This window comes from Dendrobates tinctorius, unplaced genomic scaffold, assembly GCF_039654945.1.
Source record: "Dendrobates tinctorius isolate UK_male_01 unplaced genomic scaffold, ASM3965494v1 ptg000070l, whole genome shotgun sequence".
Classification (NCBI taxonomy): Eukaryota; Metazoa; Chordata; class Amphibia; order Anura; family Dendrobatidae; genus Dendrobates; species Dendrobates tinctorius.
In genome coordinates this window covers 25,320,041-25,341,788 of record NW_027361738.1, presented here as the reverse complement: position 1 = coordinate 25,341,788, position 21,748 = coordinate 25,320,041, and the positions used below count along the sequence as shown (strand labels likewise).

The following is a 21,748-nucleotide window of genomic DNA, read 5'->3' as shown; positions in this document are numbered from 1 at the left end:
TTTGGCTTAAAAAAGGTCATGAATAAAATTTGAGGTCTATTTTCAGAAGCTATAGTCCAATGAATTTACCATTGTAAATGCACAAGCCTGAGTTCTAGTCTTGTGCAAGCAATAATTGGGGCTTATTACAAAGTAGGTGCAGATTTTGCAGTTTTCAGTTTTCCTTTAATAGCATATTGTAGAATGGAAGTGCCCCTATAGGGTCACAAATGGCTTGCAAAGACAAAAATGCTTATTTTAGTTAGTGTTTTGGCCTTTAATTTAGCCTGGATGCGCTGAAGGGCCAGCGGTTTGCAGGATGGTGATGCCTGGCTTCGAGTGACAATCCTCTCCCCGGTAACAGAGAGACGAGATTGATGCGTGCCAGCAGAGAAGTCACTTAATTAGCGCTGTATTTGCGGGATGGCATTCTCTGCGACGCTGTAATTGGTTGCTCTTTTAAAACACAATGTTTACTTGTTGTTCTTTGACCTGAAATTACCTATTGTGCCAAGAAATACGACGGCAAGGCCGACGGCCCGGAGACCCTGTGCACAAAGCGGAAGGTCCTGCTTCTTGCATCCCAGTGGACTGCTTTATACAAAGACTGGTTACACGATGATGAGCACTCCAAGTTATTCCTGAAGGTGAGCAAAGAATCCACAATTGGGTACAAGTCTCTATGCAAAAATGGATTATTGATGGCTTAGAATAATGTCTCTTTTCTTGAAGATATAATTTTTATTTGCAGTGTGTGTCACATCTATGACGTTAAATATTAAAAACATTCTATTTTATATAGAAACCTTTTCATTATCTGTTGGGCACTAGTGCTAAAATTGTTCAGTAGTGGTAAATTACTTGTTATCGTAATGAGTTAGAGGGGTTTTGCGAGCTTAGGTCATGATGACATACCGCCACTTAACAATCATTAGGCCTCTGACGTCTGGGACCCTCATTACCCTGAAAATGGAGGGGCATGCATTGCTGCTCTAGGACTACATCCCCTTTATAATTCTTCCCTTCACAATGGCAATCCTGCCTCCTTACTAAGCAGGGAACTGTAGCCGGCACAATTCAATGAAATGGAGCCTTGCTGTAGCGGGTGGTTAGGAACGCCCCTGTGCAGCGGAAAAGACAATGCGGCTCATTAGGTAATGTGATAGCTTAGCAATATGCCAACGTATGCCGAGCCAAGAATATCCCTTTAAGTTCAGCTTGTGACTCAGAAGCCACTAGAGCAGTACACTGTGTTCCAAATTATTATGCAAATGATACTTTTCTATGATTTTCCTAAATAGTCAGTACAAATGACAGTCAGTCTAATATAAGTCATCACCCGTTAGAGTATTCATCAAATTTTATTGAAGAAACCTCCCAATGATAACAGTATAATCTCCAAAATGAATAAAAACTCAAATTGCACTGTTCCAAATTATTAGGCACAGTAGAATTTCTAAACATTTGATCTGTTTTAAAGAACTGAAAATGTTCATTTGTGGAATTTGCAGCATTAGGAGGTCACATTCACTAAACAAAAAGGATATTTAACTCCAAAACATCCTAACAGGCCAAGTTACATGCTGTCATAGGAACCCTTCTGTGACATCACCTTCACAATTCTTGCATCCATTGAACTTGGGAGTTTTTGGAGAGTTTCTGCTTGGATTTCTTTGCCTGAAGTCGGAATAGCTTCCCAGAGTTGCTGTTTTGATGTGAACTGCCTCCCTCATAGATCTTTTGCTTGATGATACTCCAAAGGTTCTCCACAGGGCTGAGGTCAGGGGAAGATGGTGGCCACACCATGAGTTTATCTCCTTTTATGCCTATAGCAGTCAATGACTCAGAGGTATTCTTTGCAGCATGAGATGGTGCATTGTCATGCATGAAGAGGATTTTGCTCCTGAAGGCACATTTCTGCTTTTTATACCATGAAAGACAGCTGTCAGTCAGAAACTCTATATACATTACTTTGCAGAGGTCATTTTCACACCTTCAGGAACCTTAAAGAGCCCTACCAGCTGTTTCCCCATGATTCCGGCCCAAAACATGACTTCTCCTCCTCCTTGCTGAAGTCGCAGCCTTGTTGGGACATAGTGGCCATCCTCCAACCATCCATCTGGACCATCCAGGGTTGCTCGACACTCATCAGTAAACAAGACTGTATGAAAAATAGTCTTCATGTATGTCTGGGCCCACTGCAACCATTTCTGCTTGTGAACACTTTTTAGGGGTGGCCGAATAGTAGGTTTATGCACCACAGCAAGCCTTTGAAGGATCCTACACCATGAGTTTCGAGGGACTCCAGAGGCACCAGCAGCTTTAAATATCTGTTTGCTGGTTTGTAATGGCTTTTTAGCAGCTGCTCTCTTAATCCGATGAACTTGCCTGGCAGAAACCTTCCTCATTCTGCCTTTATCAGCACAAACATGTCTGTGCTCAGAATCAACCACAAATCTCTTAACAGTACGATGGTCACGTTTAAATTTTTGGGAAATATCTAATGTTTTCGTCTTTTGACCAAGGCATTGCACTATTTGATGCTTTTCAGCAGCAGAGAGGTCCATTTTCTTTCCTAAATTCCTTGAAACCTGTGCCCTGCTTAATAATGTGGAACATCATTCTTAAGTAGTTTTCCTTTAATTGGGCTCACCTGGTAAACTAATTATCACAGGAATTTGAGATTGATTTCAGTGATCCAAAGAGCCCTGATACACAATACTATCTATGAGTTTCTTTGAAAAACAAAAAATTACATCTTTATGACACTTAAATCCAATTTGCATAATAATTTGGAACGCAGTGTATTCTTGAATAGTGGCGACCAGACGGTCATTTCATGGAGGACCCAATGACATTTCAGCTTCTGACTCCCACTATTACTATTTTAAATAATTAAGATGATGTGCTAAAAGTTGGAAAACTATAATTTACGGTAGTTTACCAGGTGTAATTTTCATGCACATAATTATGGTAAAACTCCATGCATTGAGTATATTTAGTGCCAAGGATAGGATCAATTTCCATCCTGGGAGTTTGGGAAGGCTTTTCTTTGGTATAGGATTTTGTGATGTATGATGCTTAGTATATGGCTCCTGCACAAAACCAGTAATGTCACCCCTACTTAACATGGTATAGGAGCGATCCTGATAAAACATTGCTATAACATGTGTTACAGACTTCTTTACTGTAAATCTGTAATGTCCCCTATACAATTTCCAGTAACTTGACCCTCGCCCCCATCCTCAGGCCCTCTGCTCGGTTTTATATTGGTTAGACCAGCACATGACCTCTGGTTCTGTAAATCTATGACAGCAAAAGTGAAAATTTAGCAACTTACAGTATAAGCAGTATCCAGTGAGGGTTTCCATTTCTGACAGAACACAGCTTCATCCAAAGTGAAGAGACAAAGAATAACCTGTAAAATCTCATTTTAATCCACGTTGTAAAATGACCATTTACGGTTACAGTTTTCTGCAGTACATGAAATATACTCGTCCTCCTCTATTCATTAGCAAGGCTCGTCCTCCTAAGGACATACTTCTTCACGGTATTACATGTAGTCACATCTGCTGCGGTCAGGAGTAAGATCTTATGTCTGCAGAAGCCAAGAATTTAGATCTGGGCCATTTCATTAAACGTTCAGTTCTAGGACATAATTTATGATATTGCTGTCAGTGCACATGTGAGCAGGGTTAACCTTATGCTCCTGCTTTCTATCACTGGATTACAGCACAAACCAAGTGTTCTTCTAACAGGGATGATGTAACTAGTATAACTACTGCATGTAAAATAGTTATGCAAAAAAAAAAATCATTAGTTAATATTAATGCATTTTTTGGTTTAGTGTTGTTTTTATTAGTAAAGCGGTATACGGAGGGAGCTGTGTGCAGACTTGGTGTGTTGCTTCTACAGGGATCCCAGACGCTTGTTATTTCATCGCTATTATTTCAGCACTGCATTCTGTTCTCTGATATTACCCGGTGCCACCGACGGGGAATGCAGACCATAATAAATGAAGCATGATGTGTTCACGTATGCTTTTCAGACTCTCTATCGCTACGTGCTAGATGATGTTTACGAATATCCCATCTTGGAGAAGGAATTAAAAGAATTCCAGAAGGTGCTGCGGATCCATCGTCGACAGTAAGTATTATGATAGGAAATTCCCTTGAAAATCCAATGAGGGGGTTCCAGTAACATGTAAGGATTATCTGTCATTTCAAGGTTAAGAGTTCACTGGCTGTAGGATTGGGAAAAGAGATCAGTGCAGGAATATATTATCCATGTGCTCTTTTGGGGAATAGAATATATTACCCCTGCCGGTACAATGGAGACAGACGTCTTGCTGTAGTAACAAATGGCTTCTTATTTGTAAGAATGTCGCCTTATCTTTTTGTTAATCGCAATCTATTCGATATATATTTCTGTAAAACCGATATTCTTTTGTAAGATCCAAGACCCGACACAGTCCATTAAGACTGCCTTACATATGTGCACTTTTCTTATGATTTTGGAGCAGTATAGACCCTGACTATTGTTCTTTTTCTTTCATTTGCAGCACTGTTGATGAATACTCACCACATAGAAAGGTATTACATAGTTTCTGGACTGTGCTATAATGTATATCTTTAAAACCGGGGTCAAATTTGCAACTGCAAAGTGAGAAACTCGCGCATCAATACGGCACTGCCGCCGGCACTCGTGACCGGAGCGTTCAGCTGCATAGAAAGACGTGCAAGCCGCACACTCCGGTCCCAAATGCCGGCCGCAGTGCCGTATTGATGCAAGAGACTCGCGCGAGTTTCTCGCATTGCACTTGCAAGTGTGACCCCGGCCTAAGTGTAATACAGTGTATCATCTGGAAATGATGTACTAGATATGTGCTGCTCTGTACCGAGTCGAGTAAGAAAAATAGTAATTTGCTAAAGAAAATGTGTGCACTGATGAGACCAAGGCAATAAATTGTGTAGTAGGCTCATATTAAGAAAGGCAAAAGTATATGTCTCTTACCATCTACACAGCTGTGCACATGACAGGGCAGTAAAATGTGCGTTAGGAGGTATTCTAGAGTGCTCTTCCTCTGAGATTAGCAGCACAATCCAGCAAGGAAGCTTGTAATGAGTAACTTTGCTGCAGCGTGGATACTTGGTTGGAGGGAGGACAGTCCACTGTTGAACATGGCCAAAAGTTTTCTAGGAAGTAGTGACAATGGCAGGAGAATGAGAGAATGAATCAAAATGAGTGCACACGTCATCACTCCTATTGTCCGACATTGATGTCTGGCAAAGGTACAAGGCAGGAAAGGTTGATCCAATGTTGTGTTTCTTGTACTCAGTGATCGCCCATTTCCCTTAATATTGTCACTTTTACTATGTTCTGTGTGCTACAATTAATTCCATCAAAAGGTTACAACTATTCCATAGACAGAATGAAAGGCAGGAAACCCTTTATGGATTTCCATGTGCGTATAGGAGGAGTTGTTGCACCTGGTAAAGGGTGGCAAGTTACTGTTGTAGTGAATTACTTGGGTAGGGATTTTTTAAGAGGGAGTTCGGAAGGAATTAAAATGTTTTGGCATGTACATTTTAAGTTGTACATGTAGTTCAGGAAATTTTCCTTACTCATATGTCTAACATTCCTGTGGATTGTAGGCTTGTAGTTTGCCAATTCCGTGTTCTTTTGGTGTATGTTTGGCCGGTATATATATCAATGTTTGTCTTTAAAGTGGTTGTCCAATATAGGAGAAAACTTTTTTTAAGGCATGTATGGATTTAAAATATAAAACGGTGGCATGCTCACCTCCCAGGGCTTTCACTGATCCAACTAAGACCGCGCGAGAAGTGATGCATGCTCCAATCAGAAGCCGCAGGACAGCTACAGACTCTGACTGGCTGCAGCGGCCAGGAGACTGGAAGGGCAAATTATCAGATGTTTCTATGATGACGTGCTCTACTACTCAACCAGTCTTATTTCTTTCGCAGACATATTGCAGTTGTCGTTCTCATGCATTGAGGATATATTCACTAAAACCCCCGTCACACATAACGATGTCCTAGCGATCCCACCAACGATCCGACATGGATGGAATCGCTGGGACATCGTTAGGCTGATCGCTGGTGAGCTGTCACATAGACAGCCTCAGCAATCAGGACCAGCGACGCTGGTTTCTAATGTAAACATTGGGTATCCAGGAACCGCGGCTCCTGGATACCCGCTGTTTACCTTGGAAATCTGCATACACGCTGGTTTCCAAGGTAAACATCGGGTATCTAAGAGCCGCGCGACTCCTGGATACCCGATGTTTACCTTGGAAACCAGCGTGTACGCCGCTTTCCAAGGTAAACAGCGGGTATCCAGGAGCCACGGCTCCTGGATACCCGACGTTTACATTAGAAACTAGCGTCCAGTGTCGTTGATCGCTGGTCTCTCGCTGCCACACGCAGCGATGCGTGCTGGCCAGCAGGAGACCAGCGATGGAAAAACAGCCCAGGCCGCTCGAGCACGATCAGCGATAACCGGCAGGGGGGACGGTCGCTGATCCCCGTCACACATATCGATCTCACTGGTGAGATCGCTGAGGTGTCACAAAATCAGCGATCTCGACCCTAAATTCCCAATATGTAGCTTGTGTTCATTAGATAAGAGTTTCCCTTTTCTGCTCTCAGAGTAAACTTAATGGGAATAATTCCTCTGTTTATTGTTCTCAATCTTGTGTCCACAGAATAGAGCTCTCTTCCACCAATTCAGTCTGAAGGAGAACTGGTTGCAGCACAGAGGAAATGCTAATGAAATAGAGGAAAGTGAGTATTTGCTGCTGATGGGTGGCGGAAGCGATAAACGCCATCGTTTACTCCAGAAATACTTTTGCTGTGATGCAACATTGCACCAAAACACTGTGTATCTGTATCTGCAGAGTTTCCAATATGTTCCTTGATTTTTATGTGATTAATTACTTCATTTTAGTAATTTAATTTGGAGTTTCATATCTGGAGTATGAGATTGGTAAATGAATGTGTATGCTTTGCAAGTCATTATTTATGTATCACTGAGACGCACATTGGTTACTCTTTTTCCACAACGTGTTATATATTCTTTCAGGTTGGTTGACTGTTACTCAGATTATTCCAGGAAAATGTGATTAGAATATCTGAATAATTTAGAGGCTAAAATGAGTTTTCTTCTCAAAGGAAAGATGAGCACTCATTTAATAAACAGCAGATTTTAAGGGGCTTCCTAAAATGATTCTTATGGCAATTTCATAGGTTACGACAACTTGGACACCTAGTGATTTTACCAATGGAGGAGTATCCACTCAGACAACACTAAGTGCAAGTGAGATGTCTGAATGAGACCTTGAACTTTAAGATGACTTGAAAAAATTTACAAAAATTATCTTCAAAGGTGTTTCACAGGCGAAAATGTTGTAGTTATTGATTTAGAATTTCCTTATATAAGGCAGAAGAAAACATTTAAAGAGTAACCGTCACTTTAATTTTTATTTTATAAATCAATCATTCACATGAAAATAAGCAAGTTTCAAATATATTTTAAGAGAAATCTGCTTCTTTCTCATCTTGTATTAATTTTTCACTCTCAGGTCATGGGTAAAATCTGTGTTCAGTGAAGACAGATTTTTTCCCATTTCTGAGCTAGAAGATGACAGTTGGTGCTTTTAAAATTCTATGTAGAGGCGAGGAGTCGCTAGTGGCAGACAGACAAGTTCTCCTAAAATGGCAGTTGCAGTTCTCCAGACTTTTATGAGCACCAACTGCCATCTCCTATCTCAGTAATATGGGAAAAAATCTGAATTCACTGAACACAGATTTTACCCGTGAATTGAGAATTTGGGAATGAAACGCCAGTCCAGGAGGAGGAGATGGTTTCTGTAATACAATATATCATAATGTTTCTTTAAAATCAATCAATAAATAAAACTATGGTTCTTCTTTAAGTTTCCATTGTCTTATATGCAGGCAATTTATATAAAATGTTTAGTTTTATACTGTAGAAACCTATATTGGTACAGGAGGCAGATGCTGGAACGCCCTTATCATTTCCATTATCTAGCCATGACAAGGTCTCGAAATGGCAGTCATATTGCTGCTGTTTGCCCTTGCATGCCAAGGAGCTTTATTTACATCTATATTTGCTTTCTATGTTTATATCCCTCTTTTGTGAAGTTCCAACAGTTTTGTCACCGAACCCATCATCATCGTGGGAGCAAACTGCAGGGTTGTGCGATACCACATCATTTCACACTCCACTGACTCTTCTGATAAAATAAGGGGAGCACCGCTGGAACATAAATGTACAATAGTAATTGTGGTACACAAGTACGCTTCCAGCAAAATCACTTTAAGAATCGGTCGGCACAGTGAGGAAATGTGGAAAGTAAATAAAAATTCTGATTTATTTATTGTTTAAGGGTCTACATGCACTCTGGTGCTGAGTGCTACAATCAATAGTCAAGGTAGACGTCCTCCAGGATTTTTTTTTTAGTAGCTTTCTATATTTTAAAAAATAAGTGATTTTCAGGTTGGTTGTGATTCTGGCAGAGACAGCAGGAGACTTGCTTTGCCGCAGTTTGCACTGATAGCCTCTTGCTTTCATTTACCATACATAGCAGGAAAGCACAAGCTGACAGCAGCAGAGTTTTATTGAGTTCTCCCTGGAATGCTTACCATCTCTTCCCTGCCTTTTTTGTGCAGTTTTCTGCCGCGTTTACATAACCGATCACTCCTACGTCAGCATCAGGACGAAGGTTTCCAGTTCTGTGCAAGATATCTTGAAGATAGTGGCTGAGCGGATCCAGCATCCAGAAGAGGACCTGGCTTTGGTCACTGTCACCTTTTCAGGGGGTAATTCTACTTCCATGCTTATTCCACAATTACCGATGTCTTTGAAGAATAATGGCTGACAGTTGCTAGCGCAGGTATCCGTCCTCCCCTGGGGGAGCGAGCTCAGCTGTGTGACCGCCCTTAATGTGGAGCTTTTTCTGGTGGAGTTGTTTCCATGGCGACTGCTAATTCCCCACTCATGATAAACATTCTGCCTCCCGGGCAGAGGACTTTACAGTGTTTGCAAATATTTTCACTACTTTTGTGCTTTTGCTGTAATTTGAGACATAAATAAAGCAAATATTTAAAGTATAAAACTCCCGCACACAAGCATTTGTTGGACAAGCATTTAATAATGCATTTGCTTCTTTTTCTGATATCATCTTAAAACGATCGGAAATCGCCAGTAGATGCCAGCCCTCATGTCACCTTCTTCAGTTAAGATGGCTGTATTTTACTACTACCCAAGGGTGGAGCTAGGGATAGAGGGTGCAGTCACACCAGGGTCCTGGAGTTCTGAATTTTCCAGAAGCCTAAATCCTCCCTTTGGCTCATATGAGAAGAGCACGACTATTAAATACTTGTGGTCATTGGAGATTTTGCATTGCGACCCATGTGCTTTATGTAACGGCAATAAGGCCACCAAAGCTAATCCCATTACTAAGAATGGTTCTCCAATTAGAAACGCGTAGTTTACTACGCCTGTCTACATATAAGATGTGCCATGTTGATTTCAAAGCTGATTTAACAAATAAATCAACTTTTATCAAATTGTGGTTGGACTTGTACTGATTACACAACAGCAGCCGTATTAGCTGTCACTCAACTGTCCCGTTATAAATAGGAAATTGTTGACTAGAGTATACCAGCTTGACTGAAGATGGTGGGGATCTTAGGACAGACTTGGCTCTGAACATATTGAAGGCACTTGGTTCTTATGTAAAACAGTCTTAGGTTTATTATTAGTCATAAACTTTAAGGGTGTGTGTACACGCTGCGGATTCTGCTGCAGATTTTTCCGCGCGGATTTAGTAAAATCCGCAGGTAAATCCGCAGGTCAGAATATCTGCGGATTAGCCTGTGGTTTTTGCCCTGCGGTTTATCACCTCTACAATGGAGCAGATGGTAAACCGCAGCGGAATCCACAGAATTGACATGTCAATTCTTTCTGCGGATTTGAAACCGCAGCAAAACCGCACGGAAAAATCTGCACAGCGTTTTTCGTTTTTCATAGGTTAGAATGGTACTGTACACCTACCCGCAGGGCCAAAAACACTGCGAATCCACTCAAATGAAACCACAAATAACAACGAATAACAACAAAACCATCCTTTCACTAACCAGGCAAAGATACAATACTGTCTCACTCATGCAGCAATACAGGCACCACTTTCAGCTCAATTTGGTCAGCAGTCGTGGTAACACTCCCGCTCCAAAAGATCAGACACACCTGAGACAACCCAGCTGACTTTTAAAGGTCCCGCAAAACCTGGGCTGGAGTATATGGGAGCGACCTTTCCCACCCAATCTCTTTTGGTCGCTCCTAAATCCCGGACCTAAAATTCAGTGCACTAAAAATCCTCTCAGTAACCTGTCCTTACTGGAGAACTCTATTTTGGGATCAGGCACCTTCCACTGCCACCAGGACTTTACTTCCCGCTTCCCTACAATATGTTCCATGTTTGAGGTTGATTAACAACTAGACTTTTTGGCATAACTGAAGATGCCTATTAACAGACATACGGTGAAGAATGGCAGCCACATAGCACCAAACCAAAACTACTAAACTTTCCTTCCAGAAGGAGGTGGAAGATGATAGAAGACAAATACTAATAATAATAGTGCAGAAATTACTGAAAATGGAAATAATTTAGCTTGGAGAACTGTACTGCATTGGCTCACACCATGCATAAATGTCTAGTATGTACCATATTTAGTGCAGAGATCACCACAGTGACCTTCAGTCACAAGTTTAGTAAAAAGATCAATATGTCATCTCCGTCTTTCATTTCACAAAATTGTCACTTACTATTCTCTTGAAATATCTAATGACCGTTTACTGGGTGGTTCCCAGGTTACATCAGCAAAATGCAGGCCCACCTTCTGTACAGCAGTCTGTAACCGAATCTCAAACCTATGTACCTGATCTATAATTGCAGTTGTGGCTATTTTTGGTCAAGTGTTTCTTGTTTTAAAGATTTTTGTTTTGTATCAAAATCCTATTTGTAGTTGCACCGACTTTGAATTTTTTTTTTCTATTTGTTGATCAGTTTATTTTTCCTTGTTCACCATTATGTGCATGTTTTTTTGTAACCTTTTTGTCTTTGGCGTGCTCGAATAATATGTTTGAGTCCCCTCTCGTGCATGTCTTGCAGCTGTTAGACTAACAAACAGGCAATCCCTGCATGTGTTGCGGCCGTCAAACAGCAGCGAGACATGCAGCCACGGAGACTCCAACATATTTTTCAAGCACGTCGAAGTCACTCAGTTAGCACCTGAGCGTGGTTGGATAACACCTTATCCGAGCACTTTCGCTCATCACTAGTATCCATCTGCATGGCTGCAGAAAGGACCTACCAGGAGCCCATACATTTTAGACATACACACTTACCACAGTCTATCTTCTGTTCAGTTCTGACTCCCGCAGAGAATAGGACCTGTGGTGACATCACAATCACATGACAGGTCTCATAATTTCACCAAAGGTCCTGAAGTCCAAGACCTGTGGTGGAATCATGGTCACATAATCGTCATGTCACCAAAGATCTTGAAGCAGTCTCCATATCAGGTGCTTTACTGATATTTCTTTTGCTATTATCAGTGAAGTTTCTGCTGTAGATGCTGTGGGGCACCCACAAAGTGGAGGCCTTGGGCAAATGCCCAGTCTGCCGTCCCCCTAACGCAGACCTTGCACTTACCATAAGGCCGGGGTCACACTTGCGAGAAACTCGCACGAGTCTCGCTTCTCAATACCCAGCACTCGGGACCGGAGTGTGCGGCTGCATGTATTTCTATGGAGCTGAGCGCTCCGATCCCGAGTGCCCGCAGCAGCGCCGGGTATTGAGATGCGAGACTCGTGCGAGTTTCTTGCAAGGGTGACCCCGGCCTAAGGCTCCAATACTGAAGTGAATTCTCTTTTCCTAAGCACTGGTTATCTAAGGCTGTATTTTGTTTTCCTCTTCAGAAAAACATGAGCTTTTGCCAACAGAAATGGCCCTTTCCAAGTCACTGGATTCATCCAGTCGCATTTACACTTACCGGAAGAGTGACACATTGGTGAGTGACATGGGCACGGGTTGGAAAGGCATTGTATAGATTATTTATTCCGTCATTTTTGTCCTAGGTAAAATGTCATTTCTATTTCACAAGGTCTCGGTTATATCAGCTGGTGTCTATGTGCACAATTACTGCAAATCTTAAGTTAAATTAATCCTAAGTTAAAGGGGATGTTCTACTAAATGAAACATTTGCTCTTAAATGACAATGTTCATGTTATCACCCCCCGCAGAGTCGGCGTAATTGCTGTGGCGGTCCCGTGACCGTCTTTAGCATGCTGTACCGCCACGTGACCACTGAAGCCTTATTGACATGCATGTCCCCAAGCAGTGATGCCAGCCATACAGTATGATAGAATGAGGCCACTAATCTGCGGCATCATTCCTGCAAAGGATATTTTTTTCTTTTTTCCTTTAGAGCATGTTGGTGATCATTGTTTTTATCCTTCCTGCTTACTTACTAAAATTGATAAGAGCTTTATTGCATATAATAATTTCATGTACATAGCACCATCATATTTCGCAGCATTTTATAATTTGGGAGAGTTGCTTTCTATAGGTGAGAAAACGCTGCAGGAGCTGACACGCTCTGCCATGTTCACATTCAGACAGGTAAAAATATACAAGCGAGCGCAGGAGATTTCTGAAATCTCATAGTTTTTGCTGGTACTGTAAGTTGTAGCTTCTTTTTTTGCAGAAAAAAGAGCTGAATGTGAACATAGCCTTAGCCTTGGAAGCTGACATTACAGGATTCTCGGCCGGCGACGAGCGAGTTAATCACCACATGCGCTGTATTTATTTTCATTACCCTATCTGCCTGGTCAGTTTCTTTATAATTGAATTTCCGCCCAGAGCGCTTTGTTCAATGAGTGTCAATTCATCACCCTCCTGCGCTTTCAAGGCCTTTTCCTAAATTGACTGAATAATCTTGTAGAAGGTGAACAAGCATGAAAAAGTAAAGTGCACTCAGCCTGGATTGCTTTGCTAACAAACTCCTATTTTAATCATGGTCTCGGAATGAGATGTTTACACGGGGTGTTTTTTTTTATGGACTGTATTGCAGAACCCCTTTGCAGAAAATGAAGAGACACAGCACAGATCAGTTCGGATCCTGGGGATGAACACCTGGGATATCGCCTTGGAACTGACTAGTTTTGACTGGAGTCTATTCAATTCAATACACGAGGTAATTTCTTTCCGGAAGGCATTATAGGGAAAATTGCCCTAAAATGACCTAACTGGGCTTCTCAGACTTAAATGGCTTCCTCAATCATGAAATGTATCTGACAATTTGCCACGAATGGTGAGGCACTGGTGTGAGTTTTCAGTGTACAGCCAAGCACATATGAAACTGGTCATAGAATTGTGTGTTCACTAATTAAAAAATATTGCATTCTCTGAAAGCTTTAGCAAAAAAGTGTTGCATCTACGTCCAGATTACATTTATTCCTGATAGTCTATGCTCCGAGTGATCGAAGCAGAACATCATTTGCTAAGGTCGTGTCCTGGTATATGCAGCCACTTGAATGAATGAATGAATGAATGAATATATATAGAGAGAGAGAGAGAGAGATATACAGTACATATATGATAAATGTGCAATAATTGGTAATTTATTATCCTCGATCTACTAGACTCTGAAGATGGGGGGTTTTTACTTTCAATATAGTAAAAAAAAAAAAAAATAACCAGCTCTTCCAAACAGAATAAAACAAATGTGAACAGGTGCAAGCTTATAACTGCATAATATGCAAACAAAAGAATGCAGCAGCCTGTAAGCACTAAGATGTATGCAAGCATTGAATACTTGAAATTTGGTCTGCATTACTGATGTATAGAATATACCGTATCTCTATAATATGGGTACTGAGAATCGTAATCTGAGAAGATCGGTCCTATCATGCTAATCATAAACTGTTCAGAGTTTGATCAGAGGGTGATTTGATTTTCTCGGATGTGAAGGATTTAAAAAAAAAAAGAAAAATTTTAAAAAAAACCCTCTCCATCTTCTCCATTTATTGTGTTTGTAAAAATCGGACCGCACTCCGATGTCATTCGAGTGCATTCCAATGTTTTCCACGGACCTATGGACATAGACAGTCAAGTGCCATTCAATTATGGGAGGCAACTCGTACATGCTACAATTCTGTTTTCCTTGGACATGTTCACAGCCCCATTATAATAGCATGGGGACGAGTGCTATCCCTCAAAACAACAGATAGTTCTAATCCGATTAATTTACAATTGTGTGCACAAGCCCTAAAGCTGTTTGTTGTGTAGTTAAAGGGATAAATGTCATCCTTTAAATGACTGATGATTAGAATAATGTCAGAGATGGCCATTGTCTTGCATGTTTTCTCTACACATTCCACTTGTCATTGTGCAATTAAGCTGCTGTAAGTTAATATTCGTCTCTAAAATGTAGATGTTTATGAGCCACTTGGATCCAACAAGTCCAAATTTAACCAATTGTAAAATGTTATTGTTTTGCAGCAAGAGCTGATTTACTTCACCTTTAGCAGACAGGGAAAGGGGGAGAACACCCTAAACCTGAGTCTCCTACTTCAAAGATGTAATGAAGTTCAGCTTTGGGTGGCCACAGAGATTCTTCTTTGCAGCCAGCTCGGGAAACGGGTGCAGCTTGTGAAAAAGTTCATAAAGATCGCTGCTCAGTAAGTAGAAGTACTTTGAATTATTTTGTCCTTATTTGAGTTTACAAAGGGTGTCCCTGTAGTGAGTGTGACCGAATCTGGTTAATATGTGCAACTCATCAACCACTAAATTGTCGCTAAAATGGCCTTTATGGTGATTGTTTGAGACAGTATATTGCTATGTTTGCTGCAAAAGAATTTATTGTCAAAATACTTTTAAAGGAAGGATACTTTTTCCCCAGAATCAGTGCCGCTTCTGTCCATGGGCTGTGTCTGGTGCTGGTGTTGCATTTTAGGCCTCATTCCGATAACCGTGTATCATGTACGTACGTGTTCTATCCATGTTTGTTATGGATGTATCATGTACCCATTAAACTGGGCATATTCTCATGAATTGTTTGTTTAGGACTGCAAACCTCTCGTCCACCAAAAAAAATCCAGTTTGCAGATCAAAATCAAAAATTCCACTCAGTAGGTTTGTGAAAAAAATGGGCAACACACTGATTCTATGTGTGTCATTCAAATGCTGTCTATTACTATTCAATTGATAGGTGAAGCTTGGAAATTAAAACTAAATTATTTTTTTTTGCATATGAGAAAAGCATAGTGAAGGTAAAAACAGACCGAAAATGATAAAAAACAGGATTTAAAAAGTCTGTGATTTTTTTCTCTCATACACACAGAAAAAAATAGAATTCTGAATGGGACTTTAGTCTCACTGCCTGGAATAACGGTGGGCTGTAATAGCGGACAGCCCATGGACAAGAGTGGCGCTGTCTCTGGAAATAAGTAGGTCAGGATTTTGCAGAGAGAGACACACGAAGGTCTAATTCCCAGGAGCCAGAGGCAGTTTTGTACTGAATATGTATTCCACGATTTAGAATTGAGTGCTCCGCTCATCTCCTGTGTCATTTATGAGTCAGCAAGTGTGCGCAGGATTGCCTCTATCTATTTATAATACAAAGGTCTAACCAGGTTGAAGCGGGCTCCCTGATGATTTACCGTTCCAGGCCTCCATCCCACAACCTCCAGTCCCATCCGTCAGTAATAATTTATCTTTTCCATTACAGTCTACACAGAAATGCAATGCATTATTCTGGTTAAGGCTTCCAGACACTCACAAAATCTAACCAAAGATTGCATTAGAGGAACTGTAAATCAAGTAATATACAAAATACATGTCCCGACAATCACAGGAAAAACAAAGGCCTTGTCCGTTGTTCTGGAACTTTAGTGCTACAATAATGATGTATAAACTGGGTAAACTATGAAGATATTCTCATGTAGATGTGCAGTAAATGTCAATGCGGACGCTAAAGAAAAATACATTAAAATATTTTTTTTTTCTCTCGTAGCTGCAAAGCTCAAAGGAATTTGAATTCTTTCTTCGCCATCATAATGGGGCTGAATACAGCATCAGTCTGTCGTCTCAGAGACACCTGGGAGGTAAAATCCATAATGTATTACTATGTTGAACACTGATTTTCTGAATATATGTGTTGATATTTACAAGGCGACCATTTGTCTTTAGTACCAATAGATGAGAGGTGATCCATTAATTGTGCTTCGAAGTTAGAAGCCAGTCTATAGATTGGGGTCTGATAATTAAGCACAGTATTTCAGTGATCAATATTTGCTGATAAGCCCGTTTTTATGGCCGGCTATAAAGAGGAATTCTGTGATTGATACTAATTTCAGTGGAGCCCACTAGTATATCATTGCACTTTATTTAGGGTCGGATTATTGGTCTGAATTTCAGGTCTTCAGTCCGCTCCCTGTGCATGCTGATGGTAAATGGCAGTGTATATTCCCTTTTTTTTGTTAATATAACCGCTTCAGTGGATATAAAATGTCTACTCACCCCAGTTAAAATGTCAGGTTTTTATCATGTAAAGAAAGTCGTAACGAGAAGAATTTCAGAACGTCTTTCACCTTTAATGTCATCTATAATCTGTAAAGTTTAGTTGAAAAATAAAACTTTTTTGGTGAAATAAGGAAGAAAGAAAAAAGCTAAAATGTGGTTGTCTAAATATACACATCCTTAAACTAATACTTTGTTGAATTAGCCTTTGAATTTATGACTTTATTGAGTTTTTTTGGGAAGGAGTCAATCACCATGGGACATCTAGAATTGACAAACTTTGCCCAGTCTTCCTTTCAGTAGCTTCAAATCTGTCCAATTGTGAGGGGTTTCCTGTTTACAGTACCCTTTTCAGGTAATCCACAGATTTTCAATTGGATTCAGGTCTGGACTCTCGCTGGGCCATTCTAAATATTTTCTGGCAAAGCCATGCTTTTGTTGATTTGACGGTATGCTTGGGGTTAACGTCATGCTGAAATGTAAAATTCTTCTTCATTTTCAGCTTTTTAGCAGAGTCCAGAAAGCTTTGCTACAAAAATAACTGATATTTAGAACTGTTCATGATTCCCTTCCAAGTTCTAGTTGTCGAAGAACAGCCCAAAGGCATAATTCTGCCTCCACTGTGTTTCACTATGGGTATGGTATTCTTTTGGTGATGTGCAGTGTTAACTTTGCACTAAACATATTTTTGAAATGATGGTTAAAAAGTTCATCCTTGGTCTCCTCAGACCATTATACATTTTCCCATATCCTTTTGACGGAATTAATGTAGTTTTTGACAAAACTTAGCCAGATTTGGATGTTTTTCTTAGTAAGAAAAAGCTTCTGTCTTGCCATCCTATCCCTCAAGCCTTACATATGAAGAATATGGGAGATTGTTGTGACATGCTGTACGCAACCAGTACTTGACAGAAATTCCTGCAGCTTCTTTAATGTTGCTGTAGGTCTCTTCAAAGCCAATTTTCGTCTTGTCTTTTTATCAGTTTTCTTCAGTGACATAAAGTTCTTGGTTACACCATTTGTTGAGACAAATTTAAGCCACTTCTTGATGATGGTCTTCACAGTTTCCATGGTATAGCTAATGACTTGTAAATTTTTGTACCCTTCTCCTGACTGATAACCTTTAACAATAAGATCCCTATCCTCCTAGAACAGCTCAACTTTATATGCAGTTAATCAGAATCACTGTAAATGATGGCAGCTGTGTACTGACTGCTATTTAACATAAGCTAAAATGCTCTTGCCTAATCTGAACACAACCACATCCCCAATTATAAAACAGTGTTCACACTTACACATCCATAATATTTTAGTTTTATTTTCCCTCTTCAAAACTATTTGTTTCACAATGGATTTTTACAGACTATGGGTGACACTAAAGGTGGAAGTTCCTCTTCTTTGAATGATTTTTTACATGTTAAAAATTGGTCATTTTAATAAGTGTGTGTAGAATTTTTATATCCACTGTATAATTTTTATCAAGTAACAATAAAATTCATATAGATAATTTTTTTCTTTTTATTTCTTTTTATATCTTAAAGCTAACCTGTCTGCAGGATTTTGCTAAGTAAACTAAAGGCATTATCAGGTTGCCACTCTTAGGCTAGTTTCACACTAGCGTTAAGAGGCGCAGGGCCGCCGCTAAGCTCCGCCCCCGTCTGTGCCTCCTCTGGTCAGCTTCTCCTACGAGCGCATGGCGCTGCATGTGACCAGCGTACCCTATATTTAGCGTAGGGTACGCTGGCCGTGCGCTGGTATGGTTTTGCCGGCGCATGCGCCCTTTTTGCGCTGCGCCGAGCGCATAAAAATGCAACATGGTGCATTTGGCGCACGTTGGCGCAGCGCAAAAAGGGCGCATGCGCCGGCAAAACCATACCAGCGCATGGCCAGCGTACCCAACACTAAATATAGGGTACGCTGGTAGCATGCAGCGTCATGCGCCCATAGGAGGAGCTGACCGGAGGAGGCGTGGTCGGGGGCAGAGCTTAGCAGCGGCCCTGCGCTGCGCCTCCTAACGCTAGTGTGAAACTAGCCTTATACTGATTAAAATGATACCTGCGGTAAAGAAATTCATATTATAGTTCTTGTGTAATCAATGTTAGAAATTGCAGCTAATGATATGCCTGTGCTCTGGGGCAGGACCGTAGGCAGAGTCTTATCTTTCTTCTCGAAGCCAGAGAAACCAATGAAAGACCTGCCCGAAACACAATCTGTCTTTCTATGATGAGGAACATGTTTGAGCTTCGGGGTGGCCTGTGGGCAGGTCTTTTCTTGGTTTCTCTGGCTTAGAGCAGGAATATAAAACTCGGCTTACAGTCCTGCCCCCATCAGTATCTGAAAACTTCTAACACTTTTTACAGAAGAACCACAAGAAGGATTTCTTCATCCCAGGTATCATTTTAAGCAGTGTAGCAACGCTAACCTGACAATGCCTGTAGTTTACTTCGCAAAATCCCGCTGACAGGTTTGCTTTAAATATTTTTGTACTCATAATGAATCTGTTATCGAAATAGTGTGTTGTGAGTCATAATAACCTACAACACACTATTTCGATAACTGGCAAAAGTGAGAAAAAAGGCAGGAAAAAAGCGGTGTAGGTGATGAACTACCCAAGAGCGGCATAGTGACCTTATTCAGAAGTGAGTACATCTGATAAAGTGCCCGGTAGAGATGTTTATGTCAGCAACGGGGACAAAACTTAATTTGTATTGAGAATACACACTTAACAATATGCCTATCGTTATGCCTTACATTTATAAGTAATCAGAAAAGCTGTTGACAGGAATACTCTAATATTTTGGCATTTGCCAATTTTTACCTCCCCCACCCCTTTCTGATGCATATACTGTAACTTTTCGGTTATCTGTGGAGTAACTCCATCTGATTATGCACACTTTTTATATATTCATGGTTGCAAAATTAACTTTTAAGCTCTTACAAACTGGAAGAGGAGATACTTGACATTCATGGCATAAAATCTATTCAGAGGCTTCAAAGGCAAACTTTTTGTGTTCTTGTGCTTTGTATATTATGTATATTATGTATTCTCTTTCTTTTCGTTCCAAGAAAATCCCAGGAAAGTTAAAAAAACTCTTCAATGAACTTGAAAGCCTGACGGTGAGTTTTTTTTACCACGTATATGCTACGAGTGGATATCTAATATTAATTTAACAAAGCCGAGGCATAAATGTTATGTTATTTAAACAATACTAGTCATACAAAATAGAGGCCATGTCATTAGATCTGAGAGGGGAAAATGTTGTCATGTGTTTGTTGGAGCACAGTACTGGTTTTAGAGGGTCAAAAAAGTGATTTAAAGTTGACCTGTCAACTGATCCTGCTTTATGTAAAGCGCTGCGGAATATGTTTGCGCTATATAAAAATAAAGATTATTACCGTATTTTTCGGATTATAAGACGCACTTTTGTTCCCCCAAATTTTGGGGGAAAGTCGGGGTGTGCGTCTTATAATCCGAACGTGTGCTGTAGAGGAGGGGGGGGCGGCTCTGGAGTGGTGTCAGGGGGTTGGGGGGTCTGGCTGCGGACTGCAGTGACAGCGGGTGGTCAGTGCGCCCGCTCATTAGGCTCATGTAATATTCACTGCACCCGCTGTCCATCACCTCGGTGCTGAAGCCCCACCAAGTTAGTGGACAGGGGAGCAGCGCATATTGCATGTGCCTGCACTCTCCCCCCACTACCCCGTCACTATAGTCACCTTCTGATGATCGCTCTGTGCTCCCAGCTCTCCCCTGGCTCTTCCTGTGTCTGTGCCAATAGGACCTGCGGTCACGTGGCTCCCAGTGTGCAGCACTGCGATCATTTGATGGAAGGTCCTGAAGCTAAAATAAAATGCCTGTATGAGCAGCTCCTGGATGTCAGCACAGACACAGGAAGAGCCTCGGGGGAGCTGGGAGCACGGAGCCAACATCGGAAGGTGAGTTAACTGTTTGTTATTTTATCATGTGCATGCCAGCAACACAGGGGGCATATCCAGGATGTGATGTGGGGGCCATGTGAGTGCCAGCAGCACAGGGGGGCATATCCAGGATGTGATGTGGGGGCCATGTGCGTGCCAGCAGCACAGCGGGGGCATATCCAGGAAGTGATGTGGGGGCCATGTGCATGCCAGCAGCACAGGGGGCATATCCAGGAAGTGATGTGGGGGCCATGTGCATGCCAGCAGCACAGGGGGCATATCCAGGAAGTGATGTGGGGGCCATGTGCATGCCAGCAGCACAGGGGGGCATATCCAGGATGTGATGTGGGGGCCATGTGCGTGCCAGCAGCACAGCGGGGGCATATCCAGGAAGTGATGTGGGGGCCATGTGCATGCCAGCAGCACAGGGGGCATATCCAGGATGTGATGTGGGGGCCATGTGCGTGCCAGCAGCACAGGGGGGCATATCCAGGATGTGATGTGGGGGCCATGTGCGTGCCAGCAGCACAGGGGGGCATATCCAATATGGGATGGGGGGCCATGTGTGTGCCAGCAGCACAGGGGGGCATATCCAGGATGGGATGTGGGGGCCACGTGCGTGCCAGCAGCACAGGGGGCATATCCTGGATGGGATGGGGGACCAGGTGCGTGCCAGAAGCACAGGGGGGCATAACCAGGATGGGATGGGGGAGACATGTGCATGCTAGCAGCACAGTGGGGCAATGTGACAGTGTAGTAGCGCAAGGGTGCAATGTGCCAGCACAAGGGGGCAACATGCCAGTGTGCCAGCAGCACAGGGGGCCATGTGATGGCACAAGGGGGCCATGTGCCAGGATGGGGGTTTAATAGATACCAGGATGAAGGACATACATATGATTTGTAAGACGGACACTGGCATTATAAGACAGACCCCCATTTAACAAAAAAAATTCTCTTTTTCTTCAACAAATTTGGGGGTGCGTCTTATAATCAGGTGTGTCTTATAAAGCGAAAAATGCGGTATTATATATTTTTATATGTAAAGGTAGCACAGTATAGCCACAGGTCTGTTCTAGTAGTCAAAATGGCACAAAACAAAACATCCTTTTGTTGCGAGGATCATTAAAAGAAGGCACCAGACTCATAAACTGTGTCAAGCGTATTCATTCAGTTCTTTTAATACCAAAATGAGACAGCATTTTTGTGCTATTTTGGCGACTAGTTATA

At 41.6% G+C, this 21,748-nt stretch overlaps 1 protein-coding gene across 3 annotated transcripts in view; it reads left to right on the top strand.

Moving 5' to 3' along the window:
- The window catches only part of RAPGEF5 (Rap guanine nucleotide exchange factor 5), a 384,903-nt gene that overhangs the window by 341,760 nt on the left and 21,395 nt on the right, over window positions 1-21,748 (top strand). For all 3 annotated transcript variants that reach the window (XM_073581473.1, XM_073581472.1, XM_073581474.1), the window contains 10 exons: window positions 482-626; window positions 4,028-4,125; window positions 4,541-4,571; window positions 6,704-6,782; window positions 8,691-8,840; window positions 12,004-12,095; window positions 13,158-13,280; window positions 14,588-14,766; window positions 16,101-16,191; window positions 19,673-19,723. In XM_073581473.1, coding sequence (XP_073437574.1) covers window positions 482-626; window positions 4,028-4,125; window positions 4,541-4,571; window positions 6,704-6,782; window positions 8,691-8,840; window positions 12,004-12,095; window positions 13,158-13,280; window positions 14,588-14,766; window positions 16,101-16,191; window positions 19,673-19,723 — 1,039 coding nt within the window. The remainder of the gene's footprint in view (window positions 1-481; window positions 627-4,027; window positions 4,126-4,540; window positions 4,572-6,703; window positions 6,783-8,690; window positions 8,841-12,003; window positions 12,096-13,157; window positions 13,281-14,587; window positions 14,767-16,100; window positions 16,192-19,672; window positions 19,724-21,748) is intronic.